A 23,124-nucleotide genomic window follows, 5' to 3' on the forward strand; every position below is an offset into this window, starting at 1 on the left:
AATCTGTGTGTGTTTGATGATTTTTGATTGTCAACTAATATTTTCTTGATATGCAGGAATACTGAAGGCCTATTTTTCTCCCAGGTTCCAGAAGTCAGCACTGTGCCTTGGAACATTTTAGAGCCCCAAATATCCCTCCCAGCAGTTAGATAAAGTGGTAGCAATAGATATCCTAGAATCTCAATGGCTGAAGATGATATTTCTATTTGTTTTTATATGTAAAAATACAAACACACAAAATGCAAACATATACAAAATACTGTAATTGTGCATACAATATACAAAGTGCAAAACATTTACGTGAATATTATGTTTTATAAATATGTTTCTGTAACAATAGTTTACACTTGTTTATATTATCTCTCATTCATGCTACTTGTTTTTAATGGGCAACCCATGGATTGACAGTACATGCTGGTCTAACCCCAGGGTTCAGGCCATGTGGGACTACCAGTCCCTAGGGCAGAGGGAAAGAGATGCAAATTGCATACAATTTCTTAAAGCTTCTGCCTTGAGATCACACAAGTCACTTCAGCTCTCATTTCATCATCCAAGTCAGGTTCCAGGCATGTTTTTAATATAAAAACTGTGTCAGTTCTGCTGTGTAACTCCAGCACCCTCCTTTCATCGCTTCCTGGTTGTCTTTGGTTTAACATGTATTCTGTGGTTCTAACATTTATGCTCAATTTCATAACTAATTTTTCCATTTTCTGCAAATCTTAGTTTTATATCTGAGTGTATTTTTTTTTAAATCACTGGTACTTTCCAACTGTGGCTTCTCTGTTATTGAGATCTTAATTTTGATTTTTTTCCTTGAAGTTCATAATCAAATTTTAAAGACAGGCTTTTGGACTGTATTCCTTGATTTCTTGCATATTCATGAATTTATTTCTTTTATACTAAAATGTCAACTTGACTGAATATAAAAAGTCTTTAAAAAGTCTTGAATTGCACTTCTTTTTCATAAGGACTTCATAAACATTATTTCACTCATTTTAAACATATGATTATGTGCAAGACTTTAATATTATTCTTATTTTCTAATTTGCATGATTTGTCCCCAGGATGCCCATAGGATGCTTTTTATTTTTTAACTAACTTAAATGTAATTTTATTTACCTTTTTAAGTTACAAAATAAGATGTGGTATTTTAATCATTCATATAGCACAGAGACAGAGAAAATGTCAATAGCCTTTATATCCTCCACCAATGTTCTCTCCTAAGCTTGTTTTTCTAAAAATATAAATATTTATTAAATTATAACAGATACAGAAAATGTGCAAATCATATATATATAAAGCAAATTAATTTTATAAATGTGAATACACCAATGTGATCAGCATATAGATAAAAAAAAAAAGTAACACCAGCATTCTAGGAGCCCCCTCATGCTCCATTCCTTCCCCAAGGAGTAACCACTATTCTAACAGCTAAAATAGTTTTGCTTATTTTTTAAAGGACAGAAAACAAAGAAGTTCTTTTGTAAATGAAATTTCACATAGGAACAAAGACAGATGGAACGTGACGCTAAGTTTATATTTTTTTCTTAATAAAAGCATTTGCTTACAGAGTGCCATATCAAATGAAAAGAGGCATGCATAGTTTGAATAATCATATCTGAACTACATTTTGTGAGCAGTTTGAAAGAAGACTAAATTTCCATACCTTCAGGTGTCAATGATTGTACTTATGTGGAAAGGATGGTAGAGTTTTGACTCATTGCCGTGTGTTTAATGATGTTTCTTAAAAAAATCTTAAATTAGTGATTATAAGTCTATTTAGCAAGGTCTTTTTGATAAAATGTCTTATTGAAGAATTATATATAAATGATCATGGATCATAACTGTACACAACGCAAGATCGTTAAACAGAAAACCACCAACATTCTAGAAGTCCCTCTTCAATATCCTGACTTCTAAAACTAGTGTTTTTGTACATTATATAAATGGCATCATATACTATGCAATCTTTTGTAGCTTCTTTCCCTCAACTTTATGTTTGTGAGATTTCTTTTCCTTGTTCTGGGTAGTTGTACTTTGTTCTTTCTCAGTGCTGTATCATATTCAATTGGTGACTAAACAACAATTTATTTATCCATTCAGCTGTTAATAGGCATTTTGGTAATTTTTGACCATTACAAATAGTGTTGCCTTGGGCAGTTTTGTACATTTCCCATAAAAATATATACCTAGGAATGGAACTGTTAGATTGTAGGATATACATGTGTTCAGATTTAGTCAATTCTGCCAAAGGGTTGTCTAAAGTAGTTGCACCAATGTCCATTTCTGTCAGCAATAAGTGAGAGTTCTGGTTTCTCTAAATCCTTCTCAGTGTTGTGTGATTTTTTCATTTTAGCAATTTTCTGTGGATTTGTAATGATAATGCACTGTTTAAGTTACTTTAAGATAAATTATTTAACAGTTTTATACTACTCAACAGTTTTTTTCTATACTGCTATACAAAGATATGAAGATTTTCCCATTTCCCCCTAAAATTTCTATTCAACACTTAAAACATATGCATTGTTATTTATAACATATAATGAAGAATTACTATGAAACAAACCTACCCCTGCTTAAGAAATAGAACTTTATCTTTGTAAAATCCCTTATCCATCTTTGAAAATCAATATTTTCAAAAACATTGGTTTGTGCTTTTTTTTTTTTGCTATGTAATCATTACTTTAAGCTTATTATGTATTTTTTAAAATTGAAGTCCAGAAGCAGTGGAGACAGTCTTACTCTCTAGTCCAAAGTCACTTTACCTGCTCTCCAGAATGGCTATACCTGTCTCTCTTCCCACACAGTACATGAAGTTCCCTGTATCCTCATATCTCACTATTGTTTTAATTTGCATTGCTCTAGTTATTAATGTGCGTAAACATCGCTTTCTATACTTCATATACTTATTAGCTTTTTTCCTTTCCCTTCCTACAAAATTCCTGTTCATATCCTTTTTATGTTTTTAATGAGAAATCATATATTTCATTGTAAATATGCAGAAATTTCTTATATCATATATTTCTAATATATTCTAAAGTTACCCCTCATTGATTTTAGGTATTGTAAATGTCAGATTCCCATTCTGTCATTGGTCTATTAACTTTGACCAGGTGATTTTCATTTCCCTGATGATTAGTGATGTTGAGATCTTTTCATGTGCCTGTTGGCCATCTAAATGACTTCTTTGAAAAAATGCCTGTTCAGGTCTTCTGCCCATTTTTTACTCAACTCGTTTTCCTTTGCTATTGAGCTGTATGAGTTTTTTGTATATTTTGGATATTAACCCTTTATCAGACATATCATTTACAAATAGGCTCTTCCCATTCAATGGGTTGCCTTTTCACTTTGTTGATAGTTTTCTCGCCTTCTTACATTTCTCTTTTCCTACATGTTTATTTTTTTTACCTATGAGTATGTCATCTATGCTTATTTCTTTCTGACTTTTACTAATTTTGAATGGGACACATACATCTGGTTGAAGTATCTGCTGAAATATATTAAAGCTGAGAGGTGTAAACTAAAGCAGTGGAAGCTTAGGACACCTCTGTTTTGTCATCTCCTTTGTAAATGTTTCCATTCATTATTAGCTTTCCCCTGTCTGGTAAGCAGAAAATCTTGAGTTTTCACAGTAAAGCCTGATGTTTCAGGTGTCTATGATATATCTCACAATTATTAATTAATTTTCATGGACTTTGATTAGCTGTCACCACAATGACTGTGGTGTATGCTCTATCTTCTTGTCTGCTTCCCGAAAAGATGATGTATGTATGAATCTTCTTATTTAGCCTTCCCTCACTTCTCAGGCTTGCTTTAGACACCTGTACTCTGCTCACACCTCCATTCCAGGTATCTTTGATCCTTTTAGAGCTGTTGTCTCTACTTTGAAGGACCTCTGTACTATTTAAGGTGTCTCTAGGAGTTTGCATTTGCTCTTATCACCTTTTGCCATTTTGGTCCCAATAATATTTTTCTTTAATTTCTTTTTGGAGGTTGTGATTTAGACTGTGACTATCTCCTGTTCCCATGGAAGATATAGCAGTCTCTCTTTTTTATATTTGGTTGTTCTTTCAGTTTGCATTATAGAATGAAATAGATAAAATTACAGAAGGGAACAATGTTTAATTCTCTGAAATTGGGTAAAACTTCAGTCAGTAAAAATATTTTCTAATTTGCTCATCTTTTAAAGTCTGTTATTATCATGCAATTTTACATTTTTCTGTAGGATCAGGTGGTGCGCTGCTTTGTGGTGGTTATTTGAATACTGCAGAATGTAAAATTTGGGACTCGCATATGGAATGTTAGTCCATGCCAATGATGTGAAAATTAGCATCTAAACAGCAGTGAAATTTGCTGAGAAAGAAAATATAAAGTTGTTGTACTACTTAGTTTTATTAGGAAATGATTCTGGTATGGGAACAAAAAAAGACTGGTAATTTTTCATAGCACTATTGAGGAGATTGTCATATGTGACATAAGTTTATTTATTGGTTAGGATTTTTTTTCAGGTGCAAATGATAGAAATTCAAACCATCTTAAGGAAAAAAAGAGAGCTATTGATTCCTATGATTGAGTATTCTAAGAATCATGCTTACTTTAGTCATGGCCAGCCCCAGAAGCTTAAAAAATATCTTGTATTGCTGCAAAAGTCCAGTCAGTTCCAAGTTATTTACAAGAAGGACACACATAACTTCTTAGAAACCCCAGCAGAAAGAGAATTGCTCACTCCCAATATCCATACATGAAAGATTGCCCTTTCCTGTTGTCCATACTCTTTGACCCAACTTGGATCATGCAGCTATGTAAGAATGTGTGTTGAATTCCACTGAGATCAAATGAGAACAGTAGGACTTTTATGTACAAAAACAGGATGTTGGTAGAGCAAAACTTAAGTCCAATATAATTAGCTGGGCTGTACTCTTTCAATATCCTGATTGCAATATAATCTTGGGAAAGGATTTGCATTTCTACTTTAAGTATGTGCAGAGTCCCTGAAGCCTCTTCTGTTTTGTTTTGAAGAGGATTGGAGGAAAGAACAAACCATAAGATTAGGCTATTTCAGTGATTTTTAGTCTTTAGCTGCAGATTGGAAAACCAAACACCAGGATATTTACTCTGGCAGTTGCAAGTTTTGCTTGGAATCCTAGGTTTCAAGATGTTCTCTTGTTTCTGTTGGAAGTGAATGAACTAGTCCTCTGAATTTCTTCAAGCATCTTGAAATCACAGGAAGGAATATAGAAGGCAGGACAATTAAATGCAGAGGAACTAAGTCTTTTGTGGTACCATTAGGTCACCACATCAAGCTTTGGCTAAAGATGTTCTACTTGATTTTTCCATATATGACATAATACACTTCTTTAATGTTTTATGGCATAGTAGATCAGGTATTTTGTTACTAATAATCAAGAACATCCTAAGTGACACTCCAGCTTATTTTGGCCCTTAGCCTTGACTAAGTGTCAAAATCTCCTTTCGTGAGAATTAATAATCTGCTAATCTGGATATGTCATATTCACCTTAATGTTCTCTGATGTCCCTCTTCCTATAACTCAATATTCTCTGATGTCCCTCTTCCTATAACTCCTCTTGCTCTATCTAACTAGACCCAGTACCTAGGATATTTCCTCTGTATTGAGCATCCTCATTTTACTTTTGACTTGATCTACTGACTTGGATCTTCTTCAGAATCCAATTCAGCTTTTGCAGAATCTCTAACATGGTCTCTTTATTACTACTGAGTTACGATTTTGGCAACTTTATTTTCTTTCCTATTTGATTCATTCCTACTCACTTGCTCTCACATGACTCTAGCATAAAAGACCTAGCTTCTAGTTTGCTCTTTCTAATAACTGAATTTCACTTAGGAATTTGGAATCGGTCTTTCATCTGTGATCAGGGAGCTGAGCCTTAGCAAAGCAAAAAAGCATTGAAAGAAAATGAGAAGGTGGGAAATTTCAAAACAAAGCTATTTGATTTATTATTTTTATAGTCTTGGTCCTATCTGAACCATGTTCTAGTATAATTAAACTGGATAAATTGTTTTGGAAAGACTGTCTGAATAAAACAGGTAAGTCACAGAGAAAGTATGATCTTAGAGAATTTGGTAGTCAACTCCTAGGAAAATTACCTACTAATGTTTCAAGAAATTAGTTGAAAACTCACTTTGGCGGTCAGGTCATTAACATATAATAGTATTCAGGTTTTCTGTACTACCCTGTGCAACGTGGTGATTTTCTCAGGGCTTAAATCCAAGTGAGTGTATACGCTTATAGGCAAAACAAAAAGAAATAGAAGTGCAAAGGACAAATTAAAGTTGTTTCTTATTCATGTTTCTTAAATCTTGGTGAATGCCTTGTTAAAAATGTTCATCGTAATACTCTCAAATATTATATATTGCATTTCTTCACACTAAGTATTTCAATATACTTTGTATTGATATTTGAGTAGGAGGTGGTCACCTTTCCTCCTAATTATTGATTTGGCTATGACATTTCCAGATTGCTTTTTGCCATATCCTTATTTTCTGCAACTGTAAAGTTTGCGTGAAGCCAGTGTAAAAACTGCATTTCTCATAGAGCTCTGTAGCACATGTACAGCTTATTGCATCTGAACTCAATATGGTGCGTATTTTTTTCTGCTTTGCATGTGAAAATAATTCAAGATGCTTGTTTTAATTTTAAAAGCCTCCATGATCTGGCTTCTAACTAGAGAATATTTAAAGTACTTTCTGATTATCCATATTTATTATTTCCATGGGAGTTCAGAAGAATCACAGAGCAGCCAGATATTTTTTTCTTTTTAGTTTTAGTATATTTTTACGTTGCTTAAATTGCTCTGAGGGTACATAGTTTATCTCTTAAAAGGTAATCAAAGCTGTTCAACCAGTTGTGTGAAATTGGAAACGCGTAATTAAATTCATTAGTTGCTAAACAGCAAAGACGAGTTTATATTAAGGAAGACTCCTAAAAATGAAGATGCCTACATTTTGAAAAACACATGTAATAACAATGGCATAGTATGTGGTGAACACCCTTCTAAAATATTTAGACGTGTTAATGTATTTGATCCTCAAAAAATAAGTCCTCTAATTATTCCATTTCGTAGATGGGGAAACTGAAGCACAGTGGTTAAGTTGCCCAAGGTCAAGCAACAGATAAATGCCAGTGTCAGGGTGTAAATCCAAGCAGTCCAGACTCCGAACGTGTATACCTGAGCACCAAAGAATATTTCTTTTCAGGTAGTTGGGTGGATGGGCTGGTGGGCAATGGGACCAGGTAGGTGGGGAGGTCAAGCAAAAGGGTAGGTTTTATGCCAAATTATGCCCACTTCTGGAATTCAGAGCCTAAATGATGTAACTGCAGGAAAGGATTTATTAAGATTTTATTTGTGTGTGTGTGTGTGTAAAAGATAGGACACAACTTTTGTACCCCTCGGGTTGGAGTGACCTAGGGGTAAAAAAGGTAGCATTTACATTGAAAATGAGATACATACTGACTCACTACTTTCAAATAATAACTTTTCAGATACCTACCAAGTGTGAAATCACTAATAATATATCACCTTTTAAACTGCAATCTCTTCAAAGATATATCTAATTTTCTATAATTTTGTTATTTTCCTGAAGACTGAATATAGAAGGCTCAACTGAGGCTGAGCAGTTGCTGCTAATGGCCGTGCCTAATGATTCCCTCTCTTTTCTCAATCCCTAGAACGAGTATTCAACATCTTAACATTAGCATTAGTATTTGTAGTTTTGTTTCATTCTTATTTTTATATGACAATAGAAAAATGTACAGTAAATACACATTTTATAATTTGTATACTCAAATGGTACAAATCAAGACGGCAATGGACGCAGAGCTACCATTTAAAACCTTAAAGTGGAGAGCTATCTGAAAATAAGATCAAAATTTGGTATATGAAAGCAATATAATTAATATTTACAACATAACTTTATAGCTAAAGAAAATGCATGAGTGTCCAGTCTTAGGTATTCATAAACACTGGTAACCTCAATGTATCTAACACTATTATTTGTGAAAAAAAGTGTGAGATTTTTTAAATTTCTTTGATTTTTTTTATGTGCTGTGTTTACACCATCATGTTATTTGCAATGAAAATTACTACTATTAGCTCATAGCCTAGGGACACTACATAATAATCAGGAAAATTGGACTTCCATATCATTTATAGGGAAATGGGTATTGAGTGATTTATTTTAGCTTTCCATTTCCTCTATCTAATATCTTCAAAATGATAATAATATCTATTCTTTTAATATAAAATATTGTCAAATTATTATAAATTTTAAACAAATGAGTCTGGGGTCATTTTTAACACTGGAATGGACATACAGTAACTGTGTAAGTTGTTAATATATTATAGAAATAACACAGAAATCACCAAAAGTTTTCCTCCTTGTAAATTACATTTCTAATAGGAGGAATCAATAAAAAATTAAGACAATGTTTCAATACAAGTAAAACCATTTTAATTGCAGAGATCATACCCCATATACTTTTTCTTTCTTGCAAGCAAACATTACTCTATTTCTCAAATCACACCCTCATGAGAGAGGACCTATTACAACTAATATAAGGCTGTGATAAAACACTTTTTAAATTGGCTTGCCTTACTTAGTTAAGCATGGCACATGAACATGCATGTGTACACACACACAGAAAAATAATATCTATATGTGCAATGCAATTTTCCCATATTGGAATTGAAAAATCTAGGCAATTATTCAACAAGATTATTGAATCATTTTCTCTTCCTTTACTCCTCCTTACTTTCCTTTCTATCACTGAGCAAACTCTGTTTTGGGGTCCATACTATATACCAGGCACTGTTCTGCATGCTGACAAGATCAACAAGGCCCCTGCCCTCATAGAGCTTATATCGATCATAGTGGCAGTGGAGGACTAGGGAAACACAAACACAAAGAGCATCTCCGTGTTGGATGATTAGAAGAGTCTTCTCTGATGACGTGACAAGGAAGTTAGAGGCAGCCGTGGCAAGAAGGGGGAATACAGTTCAGGGAAAACAAACAAGTGATGGGAAGTCCCTCAGGTGCAAAAGGAGGTAAATGATGGTGGATCAGTAGGACTTTGACTGGGCAATTTTATAATTTTATTTTAATTTAGATGACCAATCGGGAAACACAGATATCTACTGGTTATTGACCATAAACCTCTTTCTCAGCTCTATTGGGAAGAACATGCACTTTGGAGTCAGAAAATCAAGGTTCTGAATCTTGGGCTAGCACCTCCTCTCTGGGTGATATTATCTAAGCCTAAGTTTACCTATCTTTCAAAACTGGACAAAATTATTTGGTTTTCATAATTGTTGTGAATCTCCTACATAATATCTGGCACATAACAGTTACACTGTAGCTATTAATTTTTTAGCATTTGTGCGTTTTTTTGCTTGAAGAATGACAAGGATACGACCTAATCCATTCACATATGTAGCTTCTCACTCACTCACTAGATGGTTGTTGATCACCCACTAATTGACAACCCTTGTGAAAAAGGCCAAGTCGTAGCTGCCATTACTTGTTTTAGAAGGTTTTGAGATGACAAGGGTGAAGGTGGAAAATGAACATGAACAGGGTGCTTCTTCTGATCTACCCCATGAGCTGGATTTGGGACCCTAGCAACATACGGATGGGTAGATCGAAGATGAGAACTGGAGTTTTCCAAACCTGCTGGAGATTTTTTTCCCTGCAGAAAATATATTTGTTTTGTAGGTAGAAGACTCATGTGGGTGTGATTCCTGGATTATTGTCGGATAACATGCTTCGAAGGTATTGAATCACATTTGATACTAAATAATTCCCCCTTTGGCTCTGTGTTCTTCTTCCAAAAATTCAGTCAAAGGAAGAGAGTTTAGAAGCAGGTAAAGGGAGATGATGTGTGTTATCATTAAGAGTGATGCTGAATAAGATGTGTGTCGAGGGACAGCTTTGAGAAAAGGGAAGGAAGCAAGAAGGAAGCTCATAGAGGACATTGCTCTTAATACATTCATAATAAAATATTATATTAATATATTAAATTAATATAACTCCTGACAAGCTTCCACTGTAAAGTACACACACAGATTTTGCCTCTCGGACAAGTTTTAATTTTAGAATGACTAAAACCACTAGAAGTGTTGGGTAAATCATGTTAATTACCACAATATCTTCATAAATCTCCAGATGGCTTTCCTCTAAACTACTTACCTGTGTGTTTCAGGTGGAATTGGTGAATCAGTTGTGATAGTCTGCCTTTTCCTTTTCTCTCTACTGCTTCCTCTTTTCAGTGTTGCTGAAATAAAAATTATTCTGCTCATGTGGCTGGACATGCTTAGAATATAGGGCAGGGTTTGTTACATTTTTCTTCCTGCAGATAGAATCTATTTTAGCTTGAATCAAGGGTCACAGAATAAAACTAATAAAGAAAATAGAGAAATACCCGTCTCTACGCTGGGGGTAGAAGCTGAATTCCCTTCTGTCATCCCTCCCACCTCTCCAGCCCATCCCCTTTCCCAGGAACCTTTACAGGCTCAGTGTCTGCCCTGCTCTTCTCTCCCAGTGCCTCGAGCCAGGTGCATTTATCCCTCTATATGATGCTTCCTGATTTTTTCTGTCTGAATAAGAATTTGCTCCTTATATTCAGACCCACAGATTCAAACCTTCTTGACTTCTCCCTTTTGCAGAAGGCTCACAGTGAACTCATTTTCTCACTCAAACCTATTTCTATATTCCTATCTCACCCAACAGTAAACTCTTCACCTGCTTACTCATCCCAGAAGCCTGGAAAGTATCATCGATTCTTTACTCCCCATTAAATTTCATACTCTCTCTCTCACTTATCCAGTCCTGCCAGTACCATCTTCCTAATTTCCTACAAATCTGTCCTCTCCTTTATATCTGCATTGTAACCACTGCCTCATTTCAGACAACTGGCATATCTCTCCTGACATACTGTATGGCTCATAAATGGTCTCCTTTCTTCCCTTCCTGTCCTCCCCACCAATCAATCATCTGCACTGCTAACCGTGGTGGTCTTTCCAAATATAAACTGGGCTTTGTCACTTACTTACTTAAAAATCCTCAAGAGATTCATCACTGTCTACAAGTTGAAACCCAAACTTGTTGGCATGACCTGCCTGGCCTCTCCAGATGATAAATGAAGGCAGCTTCTGGCTGCTAATCTTCCTGCCAATTTTTCTCCCTCCTCTCTGCCCCCTCCCCATCTAAATACAGACCCTGAGCTCAAATTACCATTGCTTTCTTATATCCATTATCTGTACCTGTATACTTGCTGATGCCTCTCTTACTCACTCACTTTTTTCATCCTTCAGTATGGATGTGAGCTCCTCCACAAAGCCTTCCCTGATTTTCCAAAACCAGAATATGTCTCTCTGAGCTCCTCAGCAACAAGGCTGCCAGTGCTAATGAGTGTGACCTGCCACATTCTAGTGTAACTATTGGATGGTCTTCCTCTCCCCCATTAAGACTATGAGAGGTTCAATTCATAGTAACTACTCCATGAATCTTTGTTTAAAAAAAATAATTGAACACATCTCTCTCCATTACACTGAGATGTTGCTATGTAGCTTAGTGATGCTGAATAGATGTGGATTATCCTGTCTTTTTCTGCCTACACAGATGAAGCATCTATGAAGTAGGTAGTCTAACCCATAGAAAGTTATTTTTTTCTATTTAAAATTTATTTTCAAATAGCTTTTACAGGTCTAGGTAGACATAATCATTGACAGTTTTGAAAATGTTGTCATAAAAATAACAGATGTAATATGCACATATTTTTGGGGTAAAAAAACCCATCATATTCTATACTCGCAGCTATGTTCATTATTCACAAGATAATTATCAAGAAATTGTTTCTTTGTAAGTAAAATCATTCTTCACTCATGGGAATGACTCATTTCTTTTTATATTTAAATATTAATATAATCAATCAGTGTACTGGAAATCAGTGATTTAAAAAAACAATTTGTTTTTCTTTTAAAGAAATTAGAAGATATTCTCAACTGTGTTTTCTGGAAAGAAAAATTCTTAAACTAGGGAATGCATCTTCTCCCTAATTCTCATTCTTAACATGCTCTACTCCATCACCATTGTAATTCAGAAGATTTTTGCTGAGTACTCTCTTAGTAGTATGGGACCAAATTAGTCTATTGCTCTAATCTACACTAGATGTTGATTAAGGTGCTTAAGAACACCAGTGAGTAAGGTGCAAAATTGTAATGTACAGAACCAAGTTTAAAAATGTTTCTAAAAATCGAATTTCATGTTATAGTAGGATGAAAGCTTTCACACACACACAGAGAGAAAAAGAGTCTATGAAATAGGACATTAAAAGAGCACAATGAAAAAAGGGAAACCAAGATAAAAAGAGTGAAAGAGGAAAATATATTTTAACAGCAGGAAATGACATGACAAAAAAAGAGAAAAAAGTATAGAAAGACAGGTGGGAGAGCTAAAAGTCAAAATTAATGACAAAAAATGAAAAGTCTGCCTTCAGAAAACTGACCAAAAAAAACAGAATGGATAGCAAAGGATCTTCCAATTACAAATTTACGTTTCAATGTCCAAATATTGCTATATTTTAAGAATGTCAGGATAGTATTTGTTAGATTGCATTATTCTTTTAATTTTCTTAAACTTAGAAAGATAAGATTGTTCACTGTGACAATTTTAAGGCACATAGTGGTCTCCACCTGCTTTGACACAGTAGGGTCCTTTGTACCCTTTGTATCCTTAACAGCTGGGCTATGACACTACTAGTTGAGAAAGTTTTTACTTATTCTATTTTTTCTTTCTTTCTTTCTGAGGTACTTGCTCCCTCTTAAAATGTTTTCTGGGCACTTGGAAGCCAAATAATTAAGACTGCCATAAAGGTGACACCAAAATAAGGTGTACAGCTTTCTTTCCTTTTTTTTCTTTAAATATATGTTTATTGGAGTATAACTGCTTCACAATACTGCACTAGTTGCATATAGCCCGAGAAAACCCTAGTTCAAAAAGAGTCATGTACCCCAGTGTTCATTGCAGCACTATTTACAATAGCCAGGACATGGAAGCAACCTAAGTGTCCATCGACAGATGAATGGATAAAGATGTGTCACATATATACAATAGAATATTACTCAGCCATATAAAGAAATGAAATTGAGTTATTTGTAGTGAGGTGGATGGACCTAGAGTCTGTCATACAGAGTGAAGTAAGTCAGAAAGAGAAAAACAACTATCGTATGCTAACACATATATATAGAATAATAAAAAAAAGGTACTGATGAACCTAGGGGCAGGACAGGAATAAAGAGGTAGACATAGAAAATGGACTTGAGGACATGGGGGGAGGGGGCAGCTGGGGCAAAGTGTGAGTAGCATCGACATATATACACAACCGAATGTAAAATAGCTAGTGGGAAGCTGCTGCATAACACAACTTTCTTTTAAGTCAAATGCTGTTGCTTTACTCTCTAATCTCTAGCATTGCAGGAGTCTCAACATCTATTTTTTTCCTGTTTTTAGTGCCTTGCTTCTGAGTCTGTTACTGATCCCTAAATATTTCAGATTTCTGCCAGATATATAAAGGCAGACTATAATAATATAAATAAAAATATAAATATTAGCCTGGAACGTTAAAAAAAAGTAAACTTCACAGAGCTATCTTAATAGCAGATGATAAGGTCCAAAATATAAAACACATATTCTCTCTCTCTCTTCCTGCCCCATCTCCCCCCAACTAACAATGCAAGGATATAACTTTCTCATTTGGCAAAGGGATGACAAAAGTTCATGCAAAAAAACATAAATAAATACACAACTTTGGAGCTAAAGCAAATGTGAAAAAAGATTAATTTACTATCTTTAAAAGCTTTTAATGCATCTCAACATTGTTAAGATCTTACTCATTTTGAATGCACTGTGCTAAGAGAGATAAGCCACAGGAAGCGGGATAAGATGTAGAAAAATGCACAGCAGGCCATAATATAATAAGCACTACAAGCAAAATACTCACAGAGGGTATGAAGGGTTCAAAGGAAGAAGGCATTTTAACTAGCTGGAAGCATCGGGAAATCTAATAGAGGAGATGTCATTTGAGATGGGTCTGGAAGAATGGGTTGGATCTGGACGACAGAGACATCTATTGCCACTGATTCTTCAGCTTTAGGTAGGTACTCATTCTATTTTATCTGCTATTACCTTTTTGCTGATTTCTTCTTGAATTTCTAACGTTCTGTATTAAGCCCTCCACTACATGACCTCACTGAGAATTTAATCATACCAGATTAATCACTGTCTCCTGAATAAACCAGACATTTAAAAATATCCCTTTGCCTCTACTCATAGGCTTCTCTTTCCTCACTCCATTGCTTTCTTCCCTTCCCTTGAGTAAGTTGCAAACTAGCATAGAAGACTTAGTTCACTTTCTATGTCTTGACCCTTCCCTGCATGAAAAAGTGTGTTATCTCACAGGTATTTCCAAAACTCTTTATATGTTGCTTGATTACTGTGTCTCGTATTGTATCACTTCATTTATAAGCTTGTTCCTGAAAGCAAACGATGAGATTCCTGAGGGCACGGGCCGTGATAGTCTTGTATCCTCAGGCCTGAGTCTCTCAGAGGGGAAATATTTGGTGTCTGTACGTACCCTGATGGAATCGGTTCTTGGTGCAAAAACAGTATAAGCAAATAGGACTAGGGCTTGTATACACAGCAGGTTCCCATAAGCTGCGGTCCATACTGAGAAACAGGCTGTGGACCCTCGGGTTCACCCTTCCTCTGACTGCGTGGGCCACTAACAAGAGCACACCTGGCAAGGTGAAGGTCACTTGGAAGCCCACAGCACCACGAGTAGCAGCAGCTCTCATTTCCTAGTATGTCATCCTCCATGCGTTAATCGTTTCTCTGCAGCGGCCTAAAGTGGCCCTTCATTCTCTTCAGGATCAGGGAAACACCTCCCTTGTTTTCAGCCAGTGAGAAAAAAGACTAAGACTTTCCTGGGGCTGGGAGCGGGGATTCCCTCTGCCGGAGCGTGCCATTTCTACCCCGCCTACCTGGCTGGAGACGGCCAAGGAGAAGGAGCTGGGGGACCTGGGGACACTCCACGCGCGCGTCCCCCTCATCCAGAGAGGGTGTTGGAGCCCTGGAACCCGCTAATTAGGCTCGCCCCCATTGGTCTTCCCCAGGCACCGCCGTCACCGTTATGCTAATGAGGGGCGTCTCATTGGCGGGGCCTCCGCGGCGGCCCCTCCCACGAGGAGAGCCCGTCCGCTGCGCGGGGACTCCAACCCCGGGACCCCCGGCGCCTGCGCGACGGTGCGGGGCGTCCGCCTGAGGGAACCTGCTGCCCGGAGCTGTCCTCGGAGGAGGCTCTCGATGCCCGCCGTGCGGGAAAGTGCTTCACCCTAACGCTGAGCGCACGCCCACCCCTCTCCCCTCTTTCTAGCCACCGAGCGTTTTTTCTTTTTCTTTCGGGCGAAGTAACTTTTGCATTCCCGCCTCCCCCGAGTCCTGGGGACCAGAGGCGGCGCCGATCCTGGGGGCGGTTCCTTGGCAGCGTTGGTTCTTGTCAGAGCCAGACTTTTGCTCTTGGGCTGGGTTTGCATCATCCTCATCACACCCTCAGGAGAGAGGAGCCGGCCCCTTTCAGCCTCAGCTTCCGGCTGGGAGCAGACCCCCCTCCCCCATCCCAGGCCCCTTCCCCTGCTCCAGCCCGTCTCCCGCATTTCGTTAGTCCGCGCCCTCTACTCCGCAATATTTTCTTTCTCTCGTCCTCCTCGCCTCCATTCGTTGTTTTACGTTTCCCACTCTTTGAGGAAGGATGGTTGATTTGGAGAGCGAAGTGCCCCCTCTGCCTCCCAGGTACAGGTTTCGGGATTTGCTGCTAGGGGACCAAGGATGGCAGAACGACGACAGGTGAGTGGTGTGCTGCATTGTGGTTCCGTAGATACAGCTGGAAAAGCGAGGGATGGGGAGGCTGGAAGGGGAAAAGGAGGGAGAGGAGGGAAAGGAGCCAGAGGCTGGGGGAGGGAGGAAAAGGGACTCTTTGACGTGTCTCTCCATTTTGACTCTCTAGAGCAATTGCTGTAGGCAAGGAACTCTTTGCCTTTTCACTTTCTGATCCCTGCAATGTATTTGTTGCATTTATTTGTGCTTATTCTTTTGTCTATCTGTGCTTTCTTAGGGTGTGTATGAGGCTGGCGTGAGAGGTACAATTACATCCAAATTGCACGCAGTATCAGTGCCAGTCAATTTTCATTTTTTTTCCTTAGGTGTTGTTAACCAAATTCGAAAATGCATCCAAGTTGATTGAAAAAGCACATTAGAAACTTAAAATCACCTGCACCCACCTGTTTACTTACTCCGTATCAGTCTTGTCTTGATTAGGTGTCAAGACACTTGCCACTGGGAATTTTATGCTTTTTAAACATTTGAAGACGCAGGTAGACAATTGGTTTAAATATGTAACAGGTAGTTAGTGAAAATGCCAGCGTTGGCAATGGAAAATACTCACTTTGAATAGGTAACTATGACTATTATTAATAATGGTGTTCGTATAGTATGATCCAACCTTTTCGTAAATAATGATAATAATATTGTTCATGTGTTTTATCTATAGCATCACTGTTTTGCCTAGTTAAACTTCTGGAATTCCTCTTGCTATGTCTTATTATTATTATTTAAAAAGCACATTTTATGTTTCATTGAATTTAGTATTTTCCAAAATAGTCATTTAGGTATCACATGCCACATTTCCTTGTTTTAAAATAATATGTGTATACTAAGTAGTCTTTCAACTCAATTGAAATGTTTCCTTAAAGTTCAGTTTGGTATTGATGTTCTATTTTAATTGCATAAAAGATCCATTATTGGTCCCATTCAGAATCTCTTGTTCAACCACTGGGAAATACCTTCCTTCCTCTCCTTCCCATCTCAGCTCTCAATACCAACCCCTACCCTACACACAGGGGATTTTATCTTGAGCATCAATTGTGGACTTCTTCTTTGGTCTCATGTTAGTAATTTAAAGGGGTATGGATGTTTTGTAGAGGATAATATTTCAGTTCAATCTCTTCTTTTTAGGCAAAAACATATATATTGGTAAAAAATTAAAGAACAAATGCCAATTTATGAGTATGCTTGGAATGTAAGGTGTTCTGGTTGACTGAAGATGAAGAAAAGAATATTTAAACAGATTTCAATGCTAATTGACATTTAGATAAACTATATTAACTTAGCTCAATGGCTCTTGAAGTACAGTGAGGTGTTCATCGTAATTGGATCTGTATTTGTTACTTCAGGAGGTCAGGATCATCGTGTACAATAGAAATCCTCATTGTAAAAGTGTGAGCTGGACTGAGCACATGGAGTACATATTTTGGACGTGGTGGTGGTAGCACTGTTTTTTTTTTTTTTTTTTTAGCATCGTATCCCAGATACTAATTGTTCATGTGGTTGCCTTCACTTTTCTAGGAGTGCTGCAGTTATATTTCAGGAATTAAGAAGTTTGGTTAGTTGACTGCTTCCTAAATGAGTCATTGCTATGTTAAAAAAAAGTTTTGCACGTTTATTTAAAATACGTATTATAATGAAAGTTTATGCTAGACCAACTTTAACTTTAAAATTAGGCCATATGTACTGTTAAAATGAGGTATTGTTACTGAACCAAACGTGGTGGGTCCACTTTAAAGGTAATTTTGTGGCTCCGTGAAAACTTAGTTTTGGTTCTATTAGTTGTCCATCTTCGAAGACAAGAGCCTTTGATTAATAGGGACCCAGGTTTCAATCCTATGCTTATTTCTTCACTACCTGAGTGGCCTTGGGCAAGTCATTCAGCCATTATGAAATTCAGTAACCTTATTTCTGTAAGATATTTCTGTAAAACTAACACTTAGTTGGTACTAAGTACTTGGCTAGTGCTATATGTTAACTATGCTATATGTTATATGCTTATATGTATGTGTGTGGATAACATATATATATATATATAAACACATGTATATGTTAAATTATGATATGTGTTATCTCAGTCGATCCTCACATAGTCCCTGAATTGTAGGTAATTATTTTAAGGACTAGGAAACTCAGTTTCTGGGAAATTAAATACTTGTGTTGGTGATATATCTTACAAGTGTAAAGATGACTTTGTGACTGAAATTACTCAAGAAGCTCCGAAGTTCCCTCCACTTAATTAAATTTGAATTTATAAGAATAATTTTACAGCATCTAGCATAGGTGAGGTGCTCTTAATGTTAGTTCTCTTCTTCACCTATGACTCAAAGTTTGCAACTTTAAAATTTTTCTTCAGAATCTTAAATTAATATGCAATAAGTAAAGTCTTCTCTTTTGTCTTTAGTATTGTCACAGATTCCTCTTTGCAATTAAGGCTGAATAGCAATCTTATTCTACTCAGTTATCTTGTGGACTCAATTCCTGCAGAGTTGAGGAGGAAGCAGTCTTTCATACAGGAATATGTAGACAGTTTCTAACAACAGATGCATCTACTGCTCTGCCCATGTTCTCTGGATATTTTCTATGAACACCCTCTGCCTGTCTGAGGTTTTTTGTTTGTTTTCTCCTAGCCTCAGGTGCACACCAGGGCCTCTTGGAGAGCAAGGCAGAAGTGCCACTGAGTAAATACGGATTTGTTAGACAAATACCTTAGCCTCCTAGTTCCTTGCTTGGGACCATTCTGGAGCATGTTCTCTACACTGTGTCCAATGGGACTCAGCTCTAGCTGGCTCACGGTGATAACTGGCTTGGTACTGCGAGTTTATTGGCTTCCTCCCCCCTCTCCCTAACTGGTATTTTCTGTATCATTTCCCAAATACGCTATTTAGGCTTCAGCCCTTAACTCAAGGTCTTCTTCTGGGGGAATCTGGATCAGGATGGAAACCTTCCCCATCTAGAGTCACATCCTAGAAATGACGGGGGAATTAGATGATAGGAAAGTAGACATGTTCTACCCCGCCCTTCATTTTAAGAATTTTAAATTCAATCTTAGTAGGATATGTTGGGCTGGCATGTGAAAATGAGTGAGGCATATCACTGCTGTGTGAAAGGGTATTGTTACAGAGGGAATATTGGTGGGTCTACCAGGATACAGGAAGTGTGTACTCCACACCGTAGATTGTGAACTAGCCTTGGATAGTTCACTTACGTTTATGTTGTACCGCCTTTTGGTAGGGAAACAGACGCACATTTAAAATACATGCAATATGTATGTATATGTATAATGTATATGTGATAGATCTGTATTCTATGTGAAATATGTGGAATGACTATGTAACGTATAGGTCAGTGCATCCTTACATAATTACCTCTCCCTTATTTGCATTCTGGTATCCTGTTCTAAGTAGCACGGAAGGGAAAAGAGTTAGAGCAGTGAAGATAATTTAGCATAGGAATAACATTAGTTCTGGGAGGCCATGAATAAGTTTGAGAGTTGCTAAATGCCAACACTGCTTATGCCTTAGGGATGTCTGTTGTATATATAATGCGTGTTTACTTTTTTGGCATCCTGAATAGAACACAAAAATCTAATTTAAATGGTTTGTATAATATTTCTTTAATGGTCATTTATCCAATCAGCTAATGTTTGAATACATGTACATCTGAGGGCCTCATTAAGTTAGGCTTTGGGAAGAATATAAGAAAGAATATGAAACAGGGCTTGATCAGGAGGTGTTCACAGATATAATTAGAGGTGAATTTTCCCCCAGAATGTTGAAAGTATTGCTTATGTTATGATGATAACCTTGCAGAATTTCTGTTTTAAGACTGTCAAGAAGAGCATCCAGCATTTGTAGATAGGATATTCAGGGTTGGCTTGAAAATACAGTAGCTAAAATCACTATATTAGAGATGGCTCAAAATCTTAATATACTTTGAATTTAATATTTAGCATACTTAATATCATCAAAGTTACTCTATGATTGAAACCAATATGAGTAGAGATAGAATTTAACTGATCTTATATGGGAGCCATTCTGTAATATGTAAAATCTTTGTAGTGTTACAATACTTTTTTTTCTATTTTAATGTTTCTAAGATTCATAAAGCAATAAAAATTTAGAATATTCTCTTCCAGTTAAAGGTTGGTAAATTTCAGGTTTTAAATGCCTTTCGGCAGTTAGGACAAGCCTTTCTCATCCTTCATCATGACTCAGTAATTTTAAAGTTTGGAACACAATGCACTTGATGTGGATAAATTATCACAGCTGTGGACAAATTACTGTTAATGGACAATTCTCAGTTGCAGTCATATCGGAATAGGCCATTTATTTAATTAACATTATTCTGGTTTTCAGATATTTGGTCAGGTGTTGCAACTCCAGTAATTTTAAGTATATCTTTCATGTTTTGTAGGTGGAATTTAAAAGTAATGCAAGCAAGTCACCTAATGCATTGTAGTAATTGAAAACATAAAAGAATTGAACAAAGGGTACAGTTCAGTTGATTAATAGTTTAAGAAGTATTTATAAAATGGGGGAATGTTGGATAGCTTTTGGAGTATGTGTAAGTTTAGTTATCATACAATGAAAATATGCAATATGACTTTATATAATCAAATTGAATTGGGAAAATGGGTTTTGGATTGGCATCTGGCACATTTATGTGTTACCAATTTTATCTTTCTTATTAAATTATATATTATTTTGAAAAGTAGCCATTTAATATAAAGTTCTTATTCTAAGATTTTATGTTCAGGTCAGTAAATATACTTTTAAAATATTTTAAGTGTTATTAAAAAGAATGAAATATTATTTTTACTGTTTAATTATATAGTGGAACCAACAATGCATACACAATATCTATAAAAATGATTTAAGCATTTATTATCAGAAAACCCAGATTATTCAGTGCCTTTTAGCACTATTATATTAAGAGAAATCCCCTTGAATAAGGCAATAAAAAATTACCTACTGCTGAAGTAGGTAATGGTGCAAAAATTGACTCTACATATATATATATAAAATATATAAAATGCAGAGAAAAATGTAGTATAATAATTATTATTTTTCAATAGTTACCAATAATTCAGACATTCATATTTTATATAAAAACATATGATTTTTTCTTTTTACCTACTCATTAATAAAATTGAAATATGGCTTTTCAAATTTATTGGAATTTAAAGTTTGATTCCATTTAACCACTCTTATATATCCACTTTTTGTATATGGTTACTTAATTGTAATATCTCTTCTGTGAGTATTACACTTTTCTCAAGATACCTCTATGTATAATAAATCTTGGGTGAAGGAAGTTGGAATGTAGCAATTTCATTTTCCACATAAGGTATGTGACATTTTAAGGAGATTAAACTTTCTACTAAACAGCTTCTCCACTGCAGCTTCAAGTTAGTCTTGAGGACGGGTAGAAAGACATAAATCCAGATGGATGACCAAGAAAATGATTTCAGCTAACTTATTGTTTTATCAGAATTAACATACTTTTGTCCTTCTCTGTTAGTAATGTAACTCAACTTCTGCAAAAATAGATTTGAAAGGTAGTAAGATAAGTAATACAAATGAAAGCTTATCTTGGTCTTCATTTTTGGTACAAAATAAAAATTAACAATATCTTTAGTCATCACGTGTACCTGTACTAGGTTAATAGTGAATGCGATACTTTTATTGGCTTTTTCAAATCATGCTCTTGTAGAGATGTGGGTGGACCTAGAGACTGTCATACAAAGTGAAGTAAGTCAAAAAGAGAAAAACAAATGTCGTATATTAACACATATATGTGGAATCTAGAAAAATGGTACAGATGAACCGGTTTGCAAGGCAGAAATAGAGACACAGATGTAGAGAACAAACGTATGGACGCCAAAGGGGAAAGAGGGGGATGAATTGGGATATTATACTTATATGCACTAATATGTATAAAATAGATAAGTAATGAGAACCTGCTGTATAACACAAGGAACTCCACTTCATTTCGCTGGACAATAGAAACTAACACAACATTGTAAAACAACTATACCCCCCCAAAAAAAAATAAAAAAAAATCATGCTCTTGTTTATCGTTTATATGTTTATATATCATTTTGTCATTGATGGTTCATCTGCTTTTATTAGTGTATTTATGTATTGCCAACGTTGTCTTACTTATGTGCCATGCTTGTCTAAGTTGCCTTTAGAAAATGAAACAGGAAGAAATCCATTTTACAGTGAAATTTAACCAGCAGCTTTGTATATTTATAGTTTGAAATTTAATAAGGGTGGCCTTTTCTGAGCTGTATTTAATACCTTCAATCAAGACGTCTTTAAACTAATGGTTTTCCTGAGTCTTAAGTTGCTAATTTAAAATTTCTCAGTAAAAGTAATCAAAACAATAGGTAATAATCCAGAAGGACAATTACTTTTACTCTTTGACAATTTTTGACTGCATATGGGATTTTTTTTAATAGGTCATGATTTTTTTTTTCCACAAGTATCTTAATCATTAGACAGCAATCAAGCTACAATTTAAGAGAAAACTACTTGGAGAACAGAGTAAAAAGAAAAAGGTGCATCTGTAGCACTGAGAAAATCTCAACCTCAGTACAAATTCAAACTGGCTGTGTGGAGTTGTAAAAACTAGGATGTGAGTGAAGCGGGTGGTGGGCGGGGACTTGGAGTCCCCCTTCATACTGAGTGTACCTCCCAAGTAGAGTGGATAAAGATATTCTGAGCCAGAAACTTCTTTCTGGTAGTCATGGTGGTGGTATGTAAGGTTTTTAAAGTTTTAAGCAAATGACCAAACTTTATGAACAAATTATAAAGACCGAGCATAGATATTTTACCCTTGCAATTCAATAAAATATAAAACATTGTTAATCTGTCAAACATTTAATATAATCCATATTAAATATTTATACCTAATACACATTTATAATGATTATTATACTTCGATTCTAATTAACGTAGAAATGAAGAAATTTGCCACATTTTAGTATATGTGCTGCTGAAGCGAGCACTAAATTTGCCACATTTTGCAATCTTGAGCTTTACTTTGCCAGCCAAATCACATTATTAGTTTTCTTTCACCTAAAACAATCATTAATATTGATAACATTTCTAATATTCTGTATTATGTCACTTGTTTTGTTATAC

The 23,124-nt window shown here is 35.9% G+C and overlaps 1 protein-coding gene across 6 annotated transcripts in view; it reads left to right on the forward strand.

Annotated features, from left to right (window-relative positions):
* Positions 1–15,374: 15,374 nt before the first annotated feature.
* The window catches only part of KCNT2 (potassium sodium-activated channel subfamily T member 2), a 354,137-nt gene continuing 346,387 nt past the window's right edge, over positions 15,375–23,124 (forward strand). For 5 of the 6 annotated variants that reach the window (XM_081225686.1, XM_081225691.1, XM_081225687.1 and 2 more), the window contains exon 1: positions 15,375–15,937. In XM_081225686.1, the coding sequence (XP_081081812.1) occupies positions 15,843–15,937 (95 nt within the window). In that variant the 5' untranslated portion in view covers positions 15,375–15,842. The remainder of the gene's footprint in view (positions 15,938–23,124) is intronic. The other variant, XM_081225690.1, reaches the window with a different exon arrangement.

This window comes from Mesoplodon bidens, assembly GCF_964165515.1.
Source record: "Mesoplodon bidens genome assembly, chromosome: 2".
Classification (NCBI taxonomy): domain Eukaryota; kingdom Metazoa; phylum Chordata; class Mammalia; order Artiodactyla; family Ziphiidae; genus Mesoplodon; species Mesoplodon bidens.